The 23,501-nt window shown below is 41.3% G+C and overlaps 1 protein-coding gene across 29 annotated transcripts in view; it reads right to left on the bottom strand.

The window, feature by feature from the left end:
* RIMS2 (regulating synaptic membrane exocytosis 2) overlaps nt 1-23,501 on the bottom strand; it is a 361,362-nt gene that overhangs the window by 136,091 nt on the left and 201,770 nt on the right. For 24 of the 29 annotated variants that reach the window (XM_070748179.1, XM_070748182.1, XM_070748176.1 and 21 more), the window contains 3 exons: nt 18,045-18,201; nt 15,240-15,242; nt 8,631-8,744 (listed from right to left, as the gene is read on the bottom strand). In XM_070748179.1, coding sequence (XP_070604280.1) covers nt 8,631-8,744; nt 15,240-15,242; nt 18,045-18,201 — 274 coding nt within the window. The remainder of the gene's footprint in view (nt 1-8,630; nt 8,745-15,239; nt 15,243-18,044; nt 18,202-23,501) is intronic. The other 5 variants (XM_070748173.1, XM_070748178.1, XM_070748174.1 and 2 more) reach the window with 1 other exon arrangement.

The raw sequence follows: 23,501 nt of genomic DNA, 5'->3' as shown, positions 1-23,501 counted from the left end.
AGCCCCCCAGCTGTTTTAAAAGGTGACAGCCGGGCGACGCAGCTTCCCAGCAGCCTCCCAAACCCGAACTTTTGCCGAACTTCCAGGTTCGGCATTCGGGAGGCCGCTGGGAAGCCCCGCAACCAGGCTGTCACCTTTTAAAACAGCCGGGGGGCTTCCCAGCAGCCTCCCGAATGCCGAACCCGGAAGTTCGGGTTTGGCTTTCGGCTTCGGGAGGCTGCTGGGAAGCCCCCCGGCTGTTTTAAAAGGTGACAGCCGGACGGCGGCAGTTTTTTGCTGGGTTTTTTTTTCCCCTGCACGGATTAATGGATTTTACATTGTTTCCTATGGGAAACAATGTTTCGTCTTACAAACTTTTCGTCTTACGAACCTCCCCCTGGAACCAATTAGGTTCGTAAGACGAGGTATTACTGTATTCCAGAATAAGATATACAGAACTATCTTGGCATGTCAGAAGTTGAGTACATTATATTGTAGTGATTTTACCATAAGAATGACTAATTAAAAAATTCATAAAGATGGAAGCAGTCTTTTCTTAAAATTCAGCTGTTTAACAGAAAAAATATTGAGAGACAGAAGAAAGAGGATACAAGGACTGACTTGCTAAAAAAAAAAAAGTATCACTAGATGCTGTCTGATAAGCCATAAAGGTACAGGTAGTCTTTGACTTAATGACCATAATTGAGCCCAAAATATCTGGGGTTAAGTGAAACATTTGTTAAGTGAGTTTTATCCCATTTTACGAGAGGACTTTCTTGCCATAGTTGTTAACTGAATCAGTGCAGTGGATAAATCAGATGCTAAGCATTTAAATTTTGATCACATGGTCATGGGATTGCTGGAAAGGTTGTACTGTGAAAAACAGTCATAAGTCACTTTTTCAGTGTCATTGTAACTTTGAACAGTCTCTAAATGGACTTTTGTTAAGTGCAAGACTACCTGCATTGCTTCAGATTGTTAAAAGTTCTTGCTAATTATTACATTATGAATTTTACTAACTCTTATAACATTGCCTACTTTTGTCAACTTGCAGTTTGGTTCAAATATTAGTTCTAAAGGATTGTGATAAAATATTTTCTTTATATCTGTTTTAATTCAGGATTATTTGCAGAAATAATAGAGTATTTCCCCCTTTTTAATACATTGTAAATAGGTATGTATTGCAGAAATAATAGCGTATTTCCCCCTTTTTAATACATTGTAAATAGGTATGCATTTTTTATACTTTCGATATCCTTAATGTATTCCTTTTATATTTTTTCTTTTTTCTGTCTTATAATAAATTTTTATATTTTTTTTAAAGAGAGCCTGACATTCCTGTATAGGAATGCTGTGAACAGAAAGAACCTGAGATCAGTGGTCTGCATAACTTCACTTTGCCTACTGCAAGATTGTCCATTTCCATCCATCTGCAGGCCTCTCTGACTATTTGTACTTTGGCTGCAGAAGAGAAAACAGCCCTTACTGGCAGACAATTTATTTAACAGAAGTGACATCAGTCTCACTGAAGACCTTCCATGAGGTCAATACTCTTGAGTATATACCTTGAGCACAGGCACACACACACACACACACGCACACACACAATTAAGGGATAGCTCACCCAGATTGCACAATACATCAGCAGCAGCTCATAACACCTGCCTCCTTGTTATGGTCTACTTCTAACTCATCAGAATCAGGGGCTGAACAGCCTGACCTGGCAAAGAATAAGGCTCAAAAGCTCCAACCACCTGGAATAGACCAGGGATCTAATGAAAAGGAGCAGGTGACTCAGATGTAATAAGAGTGGCTTGACCTACAGTGAACCAAGAGTGGCTTGACCCACAATGGCAGAGTGGCTTGACCTACAATGAACCAAGAGATCTAAATGATAGAAAAAAGATTTCTCAGCAACAGAGGTTAGCGACACTTCAATCAAGAGACTGGCAATACCGGATCTGGCTCTTTGCTCTGCTCTTAGCTTGAAGTCTCAAACCAGCTGTCTGAACTCTGACAAAGATAACTAATTTCTCTGCCGTTGTCACATCCCATTTACCAGATGTGGGTGCTGTGGGTGCCTTTTGTTTCTTTTAGCTATGATCCTAAATTAGACTCTGTTGATCTGTCTCTGGATCAATTCATATTAAAACCTACTAGAGCTGCATCCTAATTGTACAGAAAGATCTCACATTTATTCTGGAACTTGTGTGCAACTGCTCTTCTGGGCATTCCAGTTGTCTTCTGAGGGTTTATTATTACTAATCATTGATCCAATTGCCAACCTGGTACTGCCTAACTACTGACTCTAAAAAAAGTATAGCTTGATTCTAACCCCAAAGTAGAGATATTTCCTCCTGTCTTTGCAACCAAATTAGGACATTTGCTGGCAGAAAAAAACTTCAGAAAAATTTTATCAGCTCACATAGATAGTGTTTACATTGTGCAACTATGGTGTTTTCACACTACAAGTGTCATGAAGCCAATGAAAAGTAATTTGATAGATCCGTAGCCTGATTCACAGCATTTCTGGCATAATACCATCTTTTTATGAATCCTCCCATTGTTAACTCACATAGGGAGCTAAATAGGCTACTCTGCTGTTTCATTGGAGCATCCACACTGAATAATTTTCATCAATTCATCATAACATTGCAAATAAGTTTGAAGATGTTGTCACATCACTCACAAACAATTAGCATTTCAAGAAGCAACACCAGGAATGTACTCAGTAGAAGGATATGTAAAGGACTGACAGCTGTTGGCTCAACACGTGAACTGGAATAAGGCTAACAGTCCCAGAAAACTTGAATGAATGAAAATGCAGGTGATTCACACGTGGAAATCAGCTCCCCCTGGCAGTGTTCCCTCTAATTTTTTTTGGGGGGGTGGGCAGAAATGTATAGTGTCTGAGCGGCAGTCCCTTCGGGACTGAGCGGCACAGAAATAATAAATAAACAAACAAACAAACAAACAAACAAACAAACAAACAAAAAACCCACCCTGTTTTGCCTCAGAGAATTTCAAAATAAAATACTGTACTGTGTGTCTATAACAGTGAGCTCATAATAGGGCAACTCTATCAATATCAAAATGCCACTTAAATAGTTGAGCTAGTTTCAAACTAGATTTTGATTTTCTTTCTCTCTTCCTTACTCCCATTCTTTTTCTTTCTCTTTTCCTTCCTCTCTTTTTTCTATCTGTTTCTCTCTCTTCCTCTCTTCCTCTCTCTCTCCTTCCCTCTCACTCTTTCCCTCTCGGCTTCTGGGCAGGTTTGGAAAACTCTGAGTTGATGGTGATTTTTAAGTGAGTGATTGCTCACTGCTCAGCTTAGAGGGAACTATGCCCCCTGGAGATTTGCACTGCCCCCACCCACCTTGCCTTGCGTAAGAGTCTTAAGACTCACCTATGTTGCCAGGGTTGGGGCAATTATGTCTCAGCTCCCTGGCCAACGAAATGAGATATATGTTGGTATTATTGTTTTTAAATATTGGATTTTTAGACTGTAATTTTAAATTTAATTAGATTTGCTGTTGTACTGTATTGTTATATTATATGCTGAAAGCTGCCCCAAGTCCTTGGAGAAGGGCGACATAGGAAGGAAGGGAGGGAGGGAGGGAGGGAGGGAGGAAGGAAGGAAGGAAGGAAGGAAGGAAGGAAGGAAGGAAGGAAGGAAGGAAGGAAGGAAGGAAGGAAGGAGTCAAACTTGAATGCCCACTGCATTTGGTAAGTTCTAGCAGTGGACATTCACATTTGATCACTTTATCCTACACAGGTAGTCACCATTTACCGATGGTAATTGAGATTAGAATTTCTCTTACTAAGCAATGTAATTACAAAATGCAATGTCATATATCACTTGGGGTATAGATGCTGCAATCTTCCAAGTGTCACTATACTTATATTGTGGAGACCAAAGTGATCTGACTTTCAACATGGCCCACCAAGCTGTCTCAGAAAACAGGTGCCATTGATAACCTGTCTAGTGTAAGTACTGTATGTGCCCATTAAAATATGTTTTATTTTTATTTTTTAAAGTTAATTTAAATAGATAAACCTGGTCTTGTGTTTTGCTACAGGATAGTTTATATTAGTGATGAAAAGAAAAGCATGGTCTGTCCTCCCTATTTAATTGATGCTTTTTCAGTAAGCTGTAATGAGTTCTAAAGACAGGAGATATACAAGATTTCGCCTACTAATGTAACTATGGTAAGAAAAAAAACATTGTTTGCAAGAGAATAATAAATCAAGGTTTGCTATCTTTTTTTCTTTCTTTTTCTCAAATAAAGAGGAATTTTGTCCTCCTACAGTCTCACTGGTAGAACCAGCTGGTTTTATAAAAGGGTTACCAATAGCCAGATCCATTCTAGTTATTCAACATTTCAGCTTGTCTTCTCCCAAATCACCTTCTTTTTCTCTTCCCAATTTTGCCTGTATGGTGTATGGATTATTCTTCTGTGAGGTACTTCCCCCCCCCCCTCTTCCTAGCTGTTAAATCATCAAGTTCCTGCCTATTTATTATTATTATTATTATTGTTGTTGTTATTGTTGTTGTTATTATTATTATTATTAATTAGATTTGTATGCTGTCCCTCTCCGAAGACTCGGGGCGGCTCACAACAATAATCAAAAACAATATAACATTGCAACAAATCTAATATTAAAAGAGAACAATATATAAAACCCCAACAATTTAAACCCATGCAACACATACATACCAACAACATAAAATATAAAAGCCTAGGGGAGATGTCTCTATTATTATTATTATTATTATTATTATTATTATTATTATTATTATTATTTATTAGACTTGTAGACAAAACAACTTTAATTGTTGTGGTATTTTCCCTCAAGACATCAGGTTTTTCCAGTGAAAAGTCTCATGAATCTCATGTTAGAAAGTGAATATATATAGTATAATTCCTTTCAGATATATTGATAATATCAAACAGGAATTTATTTATTTATTTGTTTATGTCAAGTACATATTGGTATTAGACAAAGATATCACAATGTTTATATACATGATACTAGTAAAAGAGAAACGTTAGGACAGGGGACGGAAGGCACGCTGGTGCACTCATGCACACCCCTTACTGACCTCTTAGGAATCGGGAGAGGTCAACAGTGGATAGTCTAAGGGTAAAGTTTTGGGGGTTGGCTGATGATACTACAGAGTCAGGTAGTGACTATTCGGTTACTAAAGCCGTATTTCCTACAGTCGAGTTACTATCTTTTTTCTCTAAAACATTTAGGGAGAATAAATCTAATATTTTCATCCAATCACCAAATATCATTAGTAAGAAAGCAACATAGTCTATGGCTAAGCAAAGTTGGATGCTTTCATGAACAATATAAAGATCTTGCTCTCTTATTGAAGCAAGTTCTAAAGCGCTTTTCCCAAATCATTTTCAAAGCAAGCACAGCATATTAAATCTATCATTATTTTTAATTAAATCACATTTATAAGTCAATAATATTATGTCATTACAATACTTCTAATAAATTTACAGTACTGCTTAAAATTTTTAATGCACTGCATTGTTTATAATGTTAAATCAGGATTAAGATCTAAGGCTGCATTTTTACTATGTCACAAATATTTCTGAATGACTTGGAATCAGATGCTGCCTCTAGCCTAAATTCTCTTATCTGGTTGCTATTACTGGTTAGAAAATAGTGAGAGAAATTAAGAGCCTGAATTCCATGGATGCAGAGGAAAAAATATGACATGAGTTGGCCCTATTTATATTTCCTCTAATGTTTTGCAATAACAAAAAACTACAGATTTACTATATTTTTCAAAACAGGTTTAAGCACAAACATTATTCTTAAGCTTGTAGTACCACAATCTCCTAAATCATAAATGAATTTACATAAATCCCTCTTTCAAATATTTCTATGGGCAAGAAATAATTAAAATTAATTTCTATATTACAAAAGTTTTCTAACTTGGTCAGAGTGTAACTGCTTGCATAAACAAAATAAGATACAACACCTTGAGTGATTTTTGACAGTTTTATCAGTATCCATGTTTCCAGGGGTTTTTTTTAATGTTGAATCCCCAAGATCTCAACTCAATATGAACACTTAGGATAAACAATTTTTATCCAGAACAGAAATGCACTATACACCTTGGCCTTAATTTTTTAAAAAGAAAAACACCGTATTTTTCTGTGTATAAGACGCACCTTTTTACTTTTAAAAAGTGAATCAAAAATTGGGTGCATCTTATACATCAAATGCTACATGGGGGGGGAAATAGTTGGGCAGTGGCAGTGGCAGCCTTCCCATGCTTTAGCGGCTGCCCCGAGGCCACACGGCAGCCCTTGGCTGCTTCCCTCCCCGTGGGAGACTGGCAGGTGTTGCCCAAGGAGCCCTCCCAGCAGGCCGAAAAATGGCTCGGCCAAGCGGCAGTGGAAGGGGCCGCCTCTCCCTGGCAGAGGCAACTTCATTCGGAGCGCTGCCTTCAAGCCCGTGCAAACCAGTCTTGCTTGCAAAGGGGGCTGGCGGAACTCCCTCTATCTTCATTTAAAAGCCGCTTGGCATCCCCCCCTTGCCCTGCATGCCCTACGTTTCAGCCTGCACTCCAAAAGCCCTTTTCCCACCATTTAGGACCCGCCGCCATCCCCCTTTGAAAGTAGGACTGGTTTGCATGGGTTTGAAGGCAGCGCTTGGGGCTCCGTTCTCTCTGACTCTGAGAAAAAATGCCCTCCCAGAGCCTCTGTGCTATCATGTCTCTTCTGTTCCTCCTTTTCATTAAACTAGCCATGCCCAGTTCTTGCAACCGTTCTTCATATGTTTTAGCTTCTAGTCCCCTAATCATATTTGTCACTCTTTTCTGCACTTTTTCTAGAGTCTCAACATCCTTTACCCATTGTGGCGACCAAACCTGAATTCAGTATTCCAAGTGTGGCCTTACCAAGGCCTTATAAAGTAGTATTAACACTTCATGTGATCTTGATTCTATCCCTATGTTAATACAGCCTAGAACTGTGTTGGCTTTTTTGGCAGCTGCTGCACACTGCTGGCTCATATTTAAATGGTTGTCCACTAGGACTCCAAGATCCCTCTCACAGTTGCTATTGTTGAGCAATGTACCACATATACTGTACCTGTGCATTAAGTTTTTCTTAAGAGCACATTCATTCATTCATTCATTTAATTTGACTTCTATGCCGCCCAATCCCGAAGGACTCAGGGCGGCTTAAAATATAAAATTACAATGACAATGACAATAATAAAATGTACTCAAAGAAGAAATGAGCAATTACTAAAATCCTAATTAAAATTTAAAAAACGATTCAACAACACGTACTAATCATTCATACCAAATTCACATATATGGACAAGCTGGTGGATTGATTTAGGGCTCCCAGGCCTGTCAGCATAGCTCGGTCTTTGTGGCCTTAGGAAAGGCCAGCAGGGTGGGGGCCATACAGACCTCGGGGGGCGGGGAGATTTCCATAAAGTCAGGGCGGCAACAGAGAAGGCTCGCCCCCATGGTCCCGCCAACCTACATTGTTTAGCTCAGTGTTTCCCAACCTTGGCAATTTGGAGATATCTGGACTTCAACTCCCAAAATTCCTCAGCCAGCATTCACTGGCTGGGGAATTCTGGGAGTTGAAGTCCAAATATCTTCAAGTTGCCAAGGTTGGGAAACACTGGTTTAGCTGACCGGACCTGGAGGAAGCCAACTCTGTGTGCTCTAATTGGTCTCTGGGAGGTATGTGACTTGGCTGATATACTGGCAGAGCATTGATATCTCAAGAATCCTGGATCAGTAGTGTGAATATATGTAAGAAGAAACGCAAACAGGAAATTCACCTGATTCTGATTAAGGGGATTTGATTACCTCCCCTCCCCCATCCAAGCCACAAAAGCAACAGCTTTTCAGCTGTAAGGAATGCACATTTTGCCATAGGCATGGAAGGAGAAAATAGCAAAATTGATTCTGGCCCCATCTCTAATTCAAATATACAGATCAAACCATGGAAATATAATGAAAATAAATATATTGGTATGTATTTATAAGAGAAGAAATATTATATTTAACAGAGATCCCCAAAAGAGCCTTTTGCACTAGGTCCTATCTATGAGATGAATATAATCTGGAGATCAACAGCTGTATTATATGTGTTTTCTATCCGGAGAAAAATGCTCCCTAAAAGATACAGGATAAATATATTATTTAGTATCTATTTATGCAGAGGCAATTGATGGTAAAAACAAGTATAGAACGTACCAGGAAGCTTTCCAATTATTTGATATATACATATTAAATTATGATATGATTGATAAATTATTATATATTCCTATTTCTAAAGGCCTTAACAGACTAATTGTTATTATTGACCTTAAATGAATTATTATTCACAATTAAATTAATTAAAATAAAATAAAAGCCTCATAGAATAGAACCCTAACTTCTTTAAGTTAAAAGATATTTAACCTTCTAATTTTCTGACAGGAAAAATGCATAGAATGAATACATAATATACAACAAAATGCCTGTTACAAAATAGTAATTTCAAAAACAGGAAGAGATCAATATTTTTCTACCCTTAATTTTGTAAACCAGAGAACTGAAATGTCTCTGTCTGTAGACTCTGTTTCCATTGTTTACTCTGGTGCTTCAGAATATCTACCTCTCTCTGTCTGGACAGTTGTGGTCATCCATTATTCGATGTCTATCCATTCGATTCATGGTATTGTAATGTGCAGGAGTAGATCGGGTCCCCCGAGACCCATGTTCCACATTCCTTGAAGAAACAAAAGCATCAATGTTATAGTGGGGGAAATGAGCAAATCCCTTTGCTAATCTCTAAAATGATCTTTAGTAATCAAATGCAGACTGTCGCGTTCTTTATCTTAACAGTTTTTTCTGGTCATTAATATATATGCTGGTTATTTAAATTCTGGCATCTGATGCAGCATTTTGGAAAATGCTTTAGCATTCTATAAATCTCTGTAATCAGATACAGTGATACCTTGTCTTACAAACTTAATTGGTTCCAGGACGAGGTTCTTAAGGTGAAAAGTTTGTAAGACGAAACAATGGTTCTCATAGGAATCAATGGAAAAGCGATTAATGTGTGCAAGCCCCAAATTCAATGTGTGCAAGCCCCAAATTCAATGTGTGCAAGCCCTTTTGCCAGCCGAAGTGCCCGTTTTTGCGCTGCTGGGATTCCCCTGAGCCTCCCCTCCCACCTCCGGACCTCTGTGTTTTTGTGATGCTGCAATTTCACTAAGGCTACCCTCGCTGGGAAACCCCACCTCAGGACTTCCGTTGCCAGCGAAGCCCTCGTTTTTTGCACTGCAGGGATTCCCCTGAAGCATCACAAAAACACAGAAGTCCGGAGGTGGGGTTTCCCATGGAGGGGAGCCTCAGGGGAATCCCAGTAGTGCAAAAACGGGTGCTTTGCTGGCAACGGAAGTCCAGAGGCGGGGCATCCCAGCGGCGGCAGTGGGTTTGTAAGGTGAAAATAGTTTGTAAGAAGAGGCAAAAAAAATCTTAAACCTCGGGTTTGTATCTCGAAAAGTTTGTATGATGAGGCGTTTGTAAGATGAGGTATCACTGTAATTGTAAAATGAAAATCCATAGCCTCTTAATTAATGAGAGAAATTTGAAAAAAATAAATAAAGCCAGATTCTAATGCAATAGGGTAAAGTTGTTTCCTGAATATTTCAATTTGTTTTTGCCATAGCTTGAAATTGTTGTGCTGTTGTATACAATGTTATTGCCCGATAACTGACCAATCTTATTTGGAAATAAAATGAAATTCCAAACAATCTACCCACTACAAAGTAAGCATGTAATTTTAAATTATTCATGTAAAATAGCCAGTATTTATTGAAAAAAATTCTTAACATTGTAAATAGGTGTCTTGATGAACTTTATTGGTAGTTCACATTAGTTCTAATATACTGTATTTTTTGGTGTATAAGAGGCACCTAGATTTTAGAGGAGGAAAGCAAAGAAAAAAGTATTCTGAACCAAATTGTGTAGTATTATATTGTTTAATAAAATTCCAGTTCATCAGAATACTTTTTACAACCATGTATACTTTTTAAAACCATGTACACCTTTTACATACTTCAAACTTGACAGCTTCAAGACCTGTGGACTTCATTTCCCAGAATTCCTCCACCAGTCATGCTAGTTCAGAAATGGGAGTTGAAGTCCACAAGCCTTACACTTGCCAGGTTTGAAGACCCTCGCACTCCTAACCTCTAACTTGGGGGTCTTCCTACTTGCAGCTTTAAAAGACTTGTGGACTTCAACTCCCAGAATTCTTCCATCAGTCATGCCAGACTTGGCTCTCCTTCTGGTTCTCTCCCCCCCCCACTCCATACCCACCCACCTCACAGTTCAGATTCACACTCCCTTCTGCTCTAGCTGGACTTAGAGATGGCATCGCTCTGCAACTGCATGACAGCTCTAAGCTCTGAAGACATAGCAGCCGTGAGTGGGAAGTCAAGCCCAACTGAGGAAAACCTGATGAAGGCTACACACCTGGGATTGGCTGGAGTGTGAGTTCGGCTGTGGGCGGCTAGCTTTCCATCAGGTTCTTTTCTTTTAAAGAGAGCGAGAGAAAAAAGGGGACTGGCGAATAACCAGCTTCTCTAGAGAAAGAAATGTGTCTCTCCCATCAATTGCAGTGTAATTCTGTCTTTCTGTCTTTACACTGCAATACACATTTCTTTCTCTAGAGAAGGGTGGCGAGGACGCTTGTTATTCGCCAGCCCCCTTTTTTCTATTTCTCTCTTTAAAAGAAAAGAACCAGGTGGAAAGCTAACCCCCACATCTGAACTCATACCCCAGCCAATCCCACCGGCATAGCCTTCCTCAGATCTTCCTTACATTGCAAGTAGAGCAATAGGAAAACCCCTGCAAAGACTAAGGGCTTGGAAAACATTCTTCTTTGCAGAGAGTAACAGTGAAAAAGCTGAAAGAAACTTACTCAGAGCAAGTTAGAGTAATGAAACAAACCCTGCAAAGACTTAGGCCTTGAAAACATTCTTCACAGAGAGGGTAACAATGAAAGAGCTTGGGTAATTAACAGCACCTGGTTAGGGCTGGAGCAAGTAAAGCAATGAAAAAAATCCCTACAAGGACAGGGGTAGGGTACATCCACTGGGATAGAGGATTAAATATTATAGGACCTTTAATTAAATTATTCAAGGTCAGGCGTTGGCCAGATCTTTTTGAACAGAGTAGTGTCTTTGACAACACACACACACACACACAAATGTACTGTCTTTCCTCTTTACAAACATATAAACAACTTTTAACCAGTCTTACACCAACTAAGCCTCAGCAAGATGGCTACATCATCATGTCTTCTCAGGCAATTCCTAATGTGTAAGGCTGATAAATGTTTTCTATTATTAATCCCAGTTGGAGCCTAGACACGACTATAATTCTGATATTCTCCATTTATTCTTCCTATCCTCATGTACTTGTTTTCTTCAGTGGTTTGACATTTTTGCTTTGTTCCATATAGTATTCAGGACACAACTACGTTGAAAAAAATTATATCAGAACTGATATCGATAATGGCTTCACTGAATATCTTTGGTAAGTTAATTCCATACACTATCTATTTATCTAATTTATTTATTTATCTAATTTATATGCCGCGCAACTCCTGAAGGACTCTGTATACTATGTAGTTAGAAGAAGAGCCAGTCTACTGTTGCTTGGAAGATATGAAACTAATCAATTTTGGGGCTTTCATCTACCTGCCAAAAACTGAAAGAGTCAGGGCTTCCTCCCTCATGATATATATGTACAGACACAAATTTTCAATTAGCACTTTCACGTGGATTTTAACTTTAAGCTTTTATTGATCAGCCTTGAATAAAATAATGACTATAAATAGTACATGAATAAGTGGTCTAATTATTTTCTTGAGATAATATTTTCAGATGTTAACATGGCTGTTGTACACTCTTACTTAATCTTATGCATTTCATGTTGTGCATGCACGTGTATACACTTAACAAGTTTCATTAAAATAGAACCTCATCACTAATTATTGTGAATCTGACTATTTCGTTATCAAGAGAAAAAGATTGTCTATAATATATATGGATCAAAATATGTGAGGACCTCAATAAAAATATTTTCTGGTTTACGTATTTGTTTACTGGAAAACTTTTACTATAATCAATATCTGCAATTTTAAACAGGCAGAATATATCTCAGAACAAGAGTGCTATGTAGAAACTGCCACTGAAGTATGCAATCACATATATTCCAGCATGAAATTCTCATATTAAAAATAAATAATTGTGTTAAAGCCTCCCCAAAAAATGGTAATCAGAAGAAAAAAAATGATTATTTAAAATAATGGTACTTACTATAAGTTCCACAGTTCTAATAAGACCATTGTATATTTTTCTCACCTCATTTTTCTTGTCTGTGTACAGAAAGCTGTCTTGCATGCTTACAACTCTCCATATTAAACAGAATTTTTAAAAGTACTACACTCAAATGGGAGAGTCATCAGCTACTAGACATAAAATTTATCTAAATGATGATAGATGATAAACACTAATATAAAAAGTATTTTAATCATTCTATGTAATTACCTAATCTTTGTGTATGTCATTATCTAGTTTCTTTATATTATGTAAATTAGTGATGGTGAAGCTTTTTTCCCTTGAGTGCCGAGAGAGCGTGGACACACACTATCACACATGCACAAGTGCCCACACCCATAATTCAATAACTGGGGAGGACGAATACAGCTTCCCCACCCCCCAGAGGCCCTCTATAGGCCAGAAACAGCCTATTTCCCAACTTCTGGTGGGCCCAGTGGATAGATTAGATAGGTAGGTAGGTAGGTAGGTAGGTAGGTAGGTAGGTAGGTAGGTAGATTTCTTTATTGGCCAATTGTGATTGGACACACATGGAATTTGTCTTGATGCATATGCTCTCAGGGTACATAAAAGAAAAAGATACATTTGTCAAGAATCATGTGGTGCAACACTTTATGATTGTCACAGGGATCAAATAAGCAATAAAGAAACAATCAATACAGTAATACCTCATGATACGAACTTAATTGGTGCAAGGAGGAGGTTCGTAAGACGAAAGGTTCGTAAGACGAAACATTGTTTCCCATAGGAAACAATGTAAAGTCAATTAATCCGTGCAACCAAACCCCCCCCCCCAAAAACGGCTTTCCAGCTGTTTTAAAAGGTCGCAGCCGGCCTGGGGGGCTTGCCAGCACCCCCCGCACCCGGGTTCGGGGTGCGGGGGGGTGCTGGCAAGCCCCCCAGGCCGGCTGCGACCTTTTAAAACACCCACGCTCTTCCCTCACCCCCGCCCCCGCAAGGCATCGCAGCGACAAGCAGGTTTTTCCAACGCGGGTCTTATGCGCCCGAGCCGCGTTTCCCCCCACGTCCGGGCCCACGCACCTGTTCCAGCGGGCTATTTTCCGCCGGTAGTAACGCAGCACCTCCTGCCCGTTGAGCAGCTTCTCGGCCGGCCTCTCGGGAGTGCTGTAGAGCGGGTGCGCGAATAGCCTCCTCAGCTTGGAGTGGGGGGGCCTGGCTGCTCAGGTTGGCGGGCGGCCGAGTCCGGAGCTTTGGACCGGCGGCGACGGCGGCTTCTTCGGCGGGGCAGGAGCAGCGGGGCTCAGCCGTCTCCGTGGCCGGACGGAGGCGCCGCCTCATTTGGGGCCAGAGGTGGAAGTAGAAATCGGCGCTGAGCAGCGCCCCGAGAAGCAGCAGAATGAGCAGCCGGTCGCGCCGGGTCCCCAGCATGGTCAGTGCCGGCGGCTGGGCGAGAAGCAGGCCGGGCGCGAAGGCAGCGGTGCACGGGCGATGCCGGGCCGTGGGTGGGAAAGGAAGGCGAGCCACGCGCCTGTTTGGCCGCGAGAGCCCGGGCGAGTCCCGGCAGGGCCTCTGCCCCGCTGCCGCCGCAGGAGCAGGTGGGGGAAGCCGAGGCAAGGGAAGCAGCAGGCAGCGCCCCGCTTGTGGCCGAGAGGCGACCGGCTGCATCTTTGCCCGGTGGCCTCTCCCGAGTAGGCAGACCGTGCCGCCTCTGGAAGGATGGACGCGTTGGGCGTTTGTTTGCATCACGTGATTGACCGGGTGAAATAAAAGATCTAAAAACCCCTTGTCTCCCCAACCCGGATTTTTAGATCTTTTATTTCACCCGGTCAATCACGAGATGCAAACAAACGCCCAACGTGTCCGAAAGCCAGAGACTTTGGCAAGCGGTCTCTCCGACGAGAACCGGAGCTCGTCGGAGAGACCTCTAGCCAAAGTCTCTGGCTTTCGGACACGTTGGGCGTTTGTTTGCATCTCGAATGACCGGGTGAAATAAAAGATCTAAAAATCCCTTGTCTCCCCAACCCGTATTCAATCCGGGTTGGGGAGACAAGGGATTTTTAGATCTTTTATTTCACCCGGTCAATCACGAGATGCAAACAAACGCCCAACGTGTCCGAAAGCCAGAGACTTTGGCAAGCGGTCTCTCCGACGAGAACCGGAGCTCATCGGAGAGACCTCTAGCCAAAGTCTCTGGCTTTCGGACACGTTGGGCGTTTGTTTGCATCTCGTGATTGACCGGGTGAAATAAAAGATCTAAAAATCCCTTGTCTCCCCAACCCGTATTCAATCCGGGTTGGGGAGACAAGGGATTTTTAGATCTTTTATTTCACCCGGTCAATCACGAGATGCAAACAAACGCCCAACGTGTCCGAAAGCCAGAGACTTTGGCAAGCGGTCTCTCCGACGAGAACCGGAGCTCGTCGGAGAGACCTCTAGCCAAAGTCTCTGGCTTTCGGACACGTTGGGCGTTTGTTTGCATCTCGTGATTGACCGGGTGAAATAAAAGATCTAAAAATCCGGGTTGGGGAGACAAGGGATTTTTAGATCTTTTATTTCACCCGGTCAATCACGTGATGCAAACAAACGCCCAACGCGTCCATCCTTCCAGAGGCGGCACGGTCTGCCTACTCGGGAGAGGCCACCGGGCAAAGATGCAGCCGGTCGCCTCTCGGCCACAAGCGGGGCGCTGCCTGCTGCTTCCCTTGCCTCGGCTTCCCCCACCTGCTCCTGCGGCGGCAGCGGGGCAGAGGCCCTGCCGGGACTCGCCCGGGCTCTCGTGGCCAAACAGGCGCGTGGCTCGCCTTCCTTTCCCACCCACGGCCCGGCATCGCCCGTGCGCCGCTGCCTTCGCGCCCGGCCTGCTTCTCGCCCAGCCGCTGGCGCTGACCATGCTGGGGACCCGGCGCGACCGGCTGCTCATTCTGCTGCTTCTCGGGGCGCTGCTCAGCGCCGATTTCTACTTCCACCTCTGGCCCCAAATGAGGCGGCGCCTCGGTCCGGCCACGGAGACGGCTGAGCCCCGCTGCTCCTGCCCCGCCGAAGAAGCCGCCGTCGCCGCCGGTCCAAAGCTCCGGACTCGGCCGCCCGCCAACCTGAGCAGCCAGGCCCCCCCACTCCAAGCTGAGGAGGCTATTCGCGCACCCGCTCTACAGCACCCCCGAGAGACCGGCCGAGAAGCTGCTCAACGGGCAGGAGGCGCTGCGTTACTACCGGCGGAAAATAGCCCGCTGGAACAGGTGCATGGGCCCGGATGTGGGGGGAAACCCGGCTCGGGCGCATAAGACCCGCGTCGGAAAAACCCGCTTGTCGCTGCGATGCCTTGCGGGGGCGGGGGTGAGGGAAGAGTGTGGGTGTTTTAAAAGGTCGCAGCCGGCCTGGGGGGCTTGCCAGCACCCCCCCACACCCGGGTTCGGGGTGCGGGGGTTGCTGGCAAGCCCCCCAGGCCAGCTGCGACCTTTTAAAACACCCGCGCCGCTTCCCATGTGTCTCCTGGAGCCGAATGCGGAAGTTCGGCTTTGCTGTTCAGCTTCAGGCTTTGCTGTTCGGCTCCGGGAGACAGCTGCGAAGCGGCGCGGGTGTTTTAAAAGGTCGCAGTCTGCCTGGGGGGCTTCCCAGCAACCTCCCGAACCGAACCTGGGGTTCAGCAAAATTTTGCCTCGGCGTTCGGGAGGCTTCTGGGAAGCCCCGCCGCCCGGCTGTTACCTTTTAAAACAGCCGCGGGGCTTCCCAGCAGTCTCCGAATGCAGGTTCGTAACTCGAAAAAAGTTCGTAAGAAGAGGCAAAATTTTTCTGAACCCCGGGTTCGTATCACGAGTTGTTCGTAAGACGAGGGGTTCGTATCTTAAGGTACCACTGTATTAATAAAAGTCAGCATACAAACAACAAGTCCTAAGTGGGAGGAAAAGGATGATAGGGATGATGAGAAAAAACTAGTAGAAATTGAAGTGCTGACTTAGTAAAAAGTTTGACAGTGTTGAGGGAATTATTTGTTTAGTAGAGTGATGGCATTTGGGAAAAAACTGTTCTTGTGTCTAGTTGTTTTGGTGTGCAGTGCTCTGTAGCAACGTTTTGAGGGTAGGAGTTGAAACAATTTGTGTCCAGGATGTGAGGGGTCAGTAAGTCTTTTTGACTCGTGCAATATACAGGTCTTAAATGGAAGGCAGGTTGGCAGGTAGGCTCCCGTTTCACCTTCCCCAGGCTCCTAAGGTTTCCCTGGAGCTGGGAAGGGTAAAAATACCCTCTCCCATTCCTCCAGAGGCTCTCTGGAAGCCAAAAACGCCCTCTTGGAGCCTCTATATGAGCTAAGAATCAGCTTGCCAGCACACACATGCACATTGGAGCTGAGCTAGGGCAACAGCTCGCGTGCCAGCAGATATGGCTCTACGTGCCATCTGCTGCACCCATGCCATAGGTTCGCCATCACTTATATAAATCCATCAATGAAGAATTAATAAATGTTATATATTACTATTATACATAATTTATTTAGTGGACATTTTTACTATTTTAATGTTTTATAATTTTTACATAAAATATAAAATATAATTTTTATAGAATTTTAGAATTATAAGTTGCCCAGAATCACTTGGTTGAACTGTGTGACTATAGAAATTGAATAAATGACTAAATAAATAAACACTGACAAATACAGTAGAACCTCTGGTCACAAATGCTTCTGATGATGATCAAATTGGGTTCCGACCAAAAATTCACAAAATTTTTCAAACTGACCATGAACACATACTCGGGTGGCGATTAAACACAGCCATGTAAGCATTAAACAGCAGTGATCGCCTGTGGCCACCCATTAATTGACCTGGGCACTTGCATTAATTTTGGTTAGGTTCAGTTCAAACCAAATCGGGTTGCAACCAAAGTTATGGAACAAATTATGATTGTGACCAGAGGTTCTACTGCATGAATAAGTCAATAAAATAGATCATTATAAACAAAGTACAGTGATACCTTGTCTTACGAACTTAATTGGTTCCAGGACAAGGTTCGTAAGGTGAAAAGTTCATAAGACGAAACAATGTTTCTCATAGGAATCAATGTAAAAGCAAATAATGCGTTCAAATCCTTCAGGAAAATCCCAAACTTTAGAAGGGAGGTGAACAGAGGGCAGGGAGGAGCAGCAAAAGGGGGCGGGTGGAAGAAGCAAGGCTAGGCTAAAGGGTAAGTGGGAAGGAAGAAAGGCAAGGGGCCGCCCCTCCCTTTTCTTTCTTCAAAAGACACCCTTTCAGTGCCTCTACAAGCACTCTGTTCTCCTAGCTTTGTTAATGCAAACTCTCCGTCGCCAAACCGCCCCTCCCTTTTCTTTCTTCAAAAGACACCCTTAAAGTGTCTCTGCAAGCACTCTGTTCTCCTAGCTTTGTTAATGCAAAATCTCCGTCTCCAAGCCGCCCCTCCCTTTTCTTTCTTCAAAAAAGAAAAAAAAAAGAAACCCCTTCATTCCAGCAGCAGCGGCTTGTGTTCGTAAGGTGAAAATAGTTCGGAAGAAGAGGCAAAAAAATCTTAAACACCGGGTTCGTATCTCGAAAAGTTCGTTAGAAGAGGCGTTCGTAAGACGAGATACCACTGTATTTGTTTTAAATAAACAGTTTAAGGTTTTCCCTCTTTCATTTTTAATTTTGTTTATATAAAGTCATGTTTTATCACATTGTATTTTATATTGAACCCCCAGCCTTCCCGTACAAGTTTCAACTACAATTTACCTTTGTAATGGAGGAACACTGGGGGACCATGATCTAGTTCTTCCTATACTGTCACCACGGTGAGGAGAGCCTGATCGAGAGCAATGATTGGATGACATCACTTGTTCTGGCACTGATAATGTGGAACTTTGAAGATCTCTTCCATTATGTCTGTAATCTGCCAAAAAAGAAAAAAAGCTGAAAGAAATATAGAGGCTTACTGATTTATTTTTTCTGTGGTTTTTTTTAAAGTAGCATAGACAGTAGATTTTTTTTCCAAACTGCTCACATCAAATCACATAAATTCACAAAAGTAGACTGTCAAATAGGGCCAAAAAGCCATATAACAAAGCCATTCATTTCAACAAGAGTCAGCTAATAATTTTGGAAACCCCAAAACTGAAATAGGTTTCTGTTACTGTTTTATTTCTTTCCCAAATAGGTATAGAAAGCAGAAGCATACACAATACAGTATTGATTTCACAAAACTGATTTCCTTATTTACCTGAGGTAATGTCACAGAATATTTCCTGCCATCACAGAATTTTGATTGTAATTTCTAAAGATGATATGTGCCCTACTTATTCTTACTGATATAATTTCTCCATAGGCATACAGTGGTAAGCAACAAAATTAAACAAAAAATCTTCATTTACACGAGGGAGAAAGCCATTATTGAACAAGCTAAAAACATAAAGATGAATAAAATTAATGGTATATAAAATGAATATTTTATATAAAGCTGCCCCTCATCTAGAAAGTGCTAATTCAGAACAAGCTACTTATATGTAATGTGTTCATTATGCCTTTTCATTGCTTCCCAGAGGGAAGTCCTTTAACGCAGTGATTTTCAACCTTTTTTGAGCTGCGGCACATTTTTTACATTTACAAAATCCTGGGGCACACGACCCACCAAAATGACACAAAATGACACCCTAAGATACTCTCCTCTCTTTTTCCATCCCTGTCTCCTCCCCACCCTTGTGTGTGTGTGTGTGTGTTTGTATACACACTCTTGAACCATTTCCAAAAACAGGTGAGGGTTTTTTTCTCTCTTATTCTTTGGGTGCTTTTTATCATATGCTTTAAATCAAGAGTCACTTCTCTCTCTCTTTTGTTTCTCTCTCTTTCCTCTCATTCTCTGTCTCAATCATTTTCTCATTTCTATTTTTTCCTCCCCTTTTTGCTCATTTCTCTCTCTCTCTCTCCCTTCCTCTCCTTTTCTCTCTCTCTCTCTCTTGCCTTCTCTCTCTCACTCACTCTCTTTCTCTCTCTCTTTCTCTCTCTCTTGCTTTCTCTCTTTCTCTCTTTCTTTCTCTCTGTCTTTCTCACTCTCACTCTCTCAACAAAAAGTTGCGAGACCGGAACCTGAGCTTCTTTCTTCGCGGCACACCTGACCATGTCTCGCGGCACACTAGTGTGCCACGGCACACTGGTTGAAAAACACTGCTTTAACGGACCCTCCTGTATTCTTAATTAAAAACCTGAAAGCTGGGGGAATTTGTCAACGAGCCTATATAAACTGCTGATTTTATTATAAGCAAAATTATAAAAACGCAAAGGAGGACCTCAAAAACCATGACACAATGTATAAAAGAAGTGGAAACCAGAAAAACGTAACTTAATAAATCTAAAACAAAAGAACCATCACAATTCATTTATTATTTATTTATTCAATTTTTATGCCGCCCTTCTCCTTAGACTCAGGGCGGCTTACAACATGTTAGCAATAGCACTTTTTAACAGAGCCAGCATACGGGTCCTCATTTTACCCACCTCAGAAGGATGGAAGGCTGAGTCAACCTTGAGCCGGTGATGAGATTTGAACCACTGACCTAAAGATCTACAGTCAGTTTCAGTGGCCTGCAGTACAGCACTCTACCTGCTGCGCCACCCCGGCTCATTTGTAGGCTAGTCATATACTGTATGTAGAACAGTGTTTCCCAACCTTGGCAGCTTGAAGATATTTGGACGCTGGCTGGGGAATTCTGGGAGTTGAAGTCCAGATATATTCAAGTTGCCAAGGTTGGGAAACACTGATGTAGAAGATGGCTCAGATTCTTGGACTTTGAGCTATACCACTGACCCAAAATTTGGTACACTCCTTTTATCTGTCGTGTGCCAGATAGGAACAGCTTCGAGAGGGACGAATATGGAGTAGCAAGGGCAAAAGGTGATACCTGCCTAAAAGTCAGCCAAATCAGCCAAATCAACCCTGACAATCAGTGGGGTGATAGATGTTGCAGCTAGTTTGGGGGTAACTTGCAACAGAAAAATGGCAAAAGACTTCTCTGGTCCTTGTTGCTTCTCCAAAGTCTCTCTTCCTGCCATGAGATTCAAACCTGGAAAATCAATTTTGAGGGAAATTTTGGAATTTAGCATTTAATTTTGGGGGGAAAATGAGGCATGGAGGGAGAAGGAAATGAAACAGAAGGACTGCATTTGCATTTAGTGTACAGTCTTATAGCTAAAAGAGTATAATTTGCACTGCAAAATAATTCTTGAATGAGAAATAATTGATTACAATATTTTTTAAAGCGGACGAGTAAAGGAAAAATAATTTGTCATAGCTCACTATGGTGCAGGCTAATAGCATTTGTTTGAAGATTCGACTACAAATAAAATGCATCAATGAATGTATGCAGATTTTACTACTTTTAAAATGTCCCACCCTAATAGTACTGCTATTATATTTGGTTCTATTTCTTTTTTCCCTAAATTTCAGTCATTCAATTTCAAAAATCAAACTGCAGCAAGAGGAAGACATAATTAAGGTATTATAACCAGGTAGTCATCATATGGCATTAAGCAAACATAACTTTTTGATCTACAGAACTGATCTACGGCTGTTGATGTTGAAAAATGTGTAATTACTGTGGCCTGGAAGTACACTTTAGTAGTAGCTGAGAATGACTAGCCCTCCTAGCTGGGTTAGTTTTATGTATGTTGTGGTTAGCTCTGGCCCAGCTCCTGCCACAGGCCTGTTTTTCTCCAGGTGGAATCTGCTGATGAAGGCTCCTCTAACCAAGAAGACATGAGTGACAGGGAGGAGAGTGTGGCAGACAGCTCAGAAGGAGATCAATTATCTAGCTCCTCCTTGGATTCGGAACAAGAGTTAATGACACAGCCATGCATGCGGAGAGCGATGCATAGACAGCAACAACTGAAAGATTATTATCAAAGAAAATGAGGCCACCTGTGGTTGGGTGGGGCTGTGGTAATTAGTGAGCCTGCTATAAATAGCAGCCTGTGGGTTTGGCCATTGTGGAGGATTATCTGATCGTTGTGTTTCGTGCCTGCCTTGCTGACTTCGACCTTTGTGTGCTGATTTTTCCCCGCTTTGAAACTAAACCAGAGCAAAGTGTGTTTCACTTTGTGAAAGAAGAAGGACTGTGAATTGCCTCACAGCTGCAAGATAAGTATCTCAGAACTGATAAGGGACTTGTACCAATTACCAGTTTGTTTGGAGATGAGTGCTCTTTGCTATACAAAAAGAGTGCTTAGTTTATTTGAATTTTCGGTATAAAGAACATTGTTTTGAATTTTCAAACGTGTGTGTGTCTGAAATTTGTATCTGTGAATTTTCGGGACGATTCTGCCAGAGAGCTCGATAGAACAATGTATAAGGCAGGATTTTGGTATATTGCATCTAACATTGTACAATGGTTCAGTTCATTGTATCATTGTTTTCAATAATTTGCCTAGGAGGCAGGAATTCTATAAGTGGAAATTTCATTTATAAAAAAAGGTCTATTTTAGCATTGGGAAGATAACTGTCTTGCTTAAAAACTCTAATCATTATTGTGCTGTGCTGTCCTGTCCAAGATTTATGGAAGTAAGTGTAGTTTACATAAGAAAATATTTAACATGCGGAATATATATTTTACTCACTAAGAAATAATAGTAGCCTGGCAATGTTCTTGAAAACATAATGAGATAGTTTCACATAAAAATAGAACACAAATTCGGTGGTTATTTACAGTAAATAAATTACAAAGTTAATACCTACCAATTAATACTGAGGAAACTCTTTATCCTCAGTAGTTTTTAAATATTTTAATTAAAGAAAAGCTCTAATTGCCTTTCTCTCTAATCTTCCATATTTAGAAATAAAGTACATACACAGTTCCTCCCATTTTTTACTTTTAAAAATTCTAATTCAAATAAGTGGAGGGGGAAATAAGACAGCCATTTGTCACTACTATAAGGCCACTTATACAGCATTTGACTGTACTCACAAGTATTAATGATAGATAGGGAAACATTAGTAAGAAAGTAATTGCTTTTGGAAAAATGAAGTATTTAAACATAGGCTGGATGGATGGCTGTCAGAAATACGAATATAGTGAATTCTTGAATTGCCTGGTCCTTATAAATAAACCATATTCTTAAGAATCAATCAGAACTGTTCATTTGCATTTTGGAAGTTTTAGTAAGACTGTATAACCATAATTATATAAATGCAAACAATAAAACAGGCATTGTCTTGTCCAATGCATTTGCCATTAAGGACAGCAACTATCAAGCCCTTATCACTATGTTTCACCTGAAGATAGAATAAGGACCATACATGTTATTGCCAGTAATATTAATACCAAAGGGCTGCTACAACTTTTGTTAGTGCAGTTTTACTAAAATATAAAATTGCACATGATGACTTATTTGCATATGTGGGAGGAGGGGAGCAGCAAAAACAGATTTTAAATAAATTAACAAAAATTATAAACATAAAATTAAAAGAGTCCTCCATAAATAATAAAAAATAGACAAGACGTAGTAAATGTAATCAAGTTAATATACCCATTAAGAATATAAGAACAGGATGAACATAGTTTGAGTTCAAGGTTCTTAACTGAAAACTTTAATGCTAAACAAATAAGAAAAAACCCTCTATAGTGACAACAGGATAGAAAATTAACACCAGCAACCAACACCAGCAGACATGGCTCTCCAAATTAACACAGACTGTGGAAACTTCACACTAGAGCTGCGTGCACATTGCACCAGTAGCAGTGTGGAACAGCAAAACACTCCCTCCCACTTGTAGCTGATTAATATCTACCAATTAATACTGAGAAAATTCCTTATCCTAAATGATTTTTAAGTATTTAAATTAAAGATCTCTAAAATTGAACGGGTCCAAAGATGGGCTACAAGAATGGTGGAAGGTCTTAAGCATAAAATGTATCAGGAAAGACTTGATGAACTCAATCTGTATAGTCTGGAGGACAGAAGAAAAAGGGGGGACATGATCGAAACATTTAAATATCTTAAAGGGTTAAATAAGGTTCAGGAGGGAAGTGTTTTTAATAGGAAAGTGAACACAAGAACAAGGGGACACAATCTGAAGTTAGTTGGGGAAAAGATCAAAAGCAACGTGAGAAAATATTATTTCACTGAAAGAGTAGTAGATCCTTGGAACAAACTTCCAGCAGACGTGGTTGGTAAATCCACAGTAACTGAATTTAAACATGCCTG

The sequence above is a fragment of the Erythrolamprus reginae genome, chromosome 3 (assembly GCF_031021105.1).
Source record: "Erythrolamprus reginae isolate rEryReg1 chromosome 3, rEryReg1.hap1, whole genome shotgun sequence".
NCBI lineage: Eukaryota > Metazoa > Chordata > Lepidosauria > Squamata > Dipsadidae > Erythrolamprus > Erythrolamprus reginae.
The sequence above is the reverse complement of the archived record's forward strand: the minus strand, read 5'-3'. Positions and strand labels throughout refer to the sequence as shown.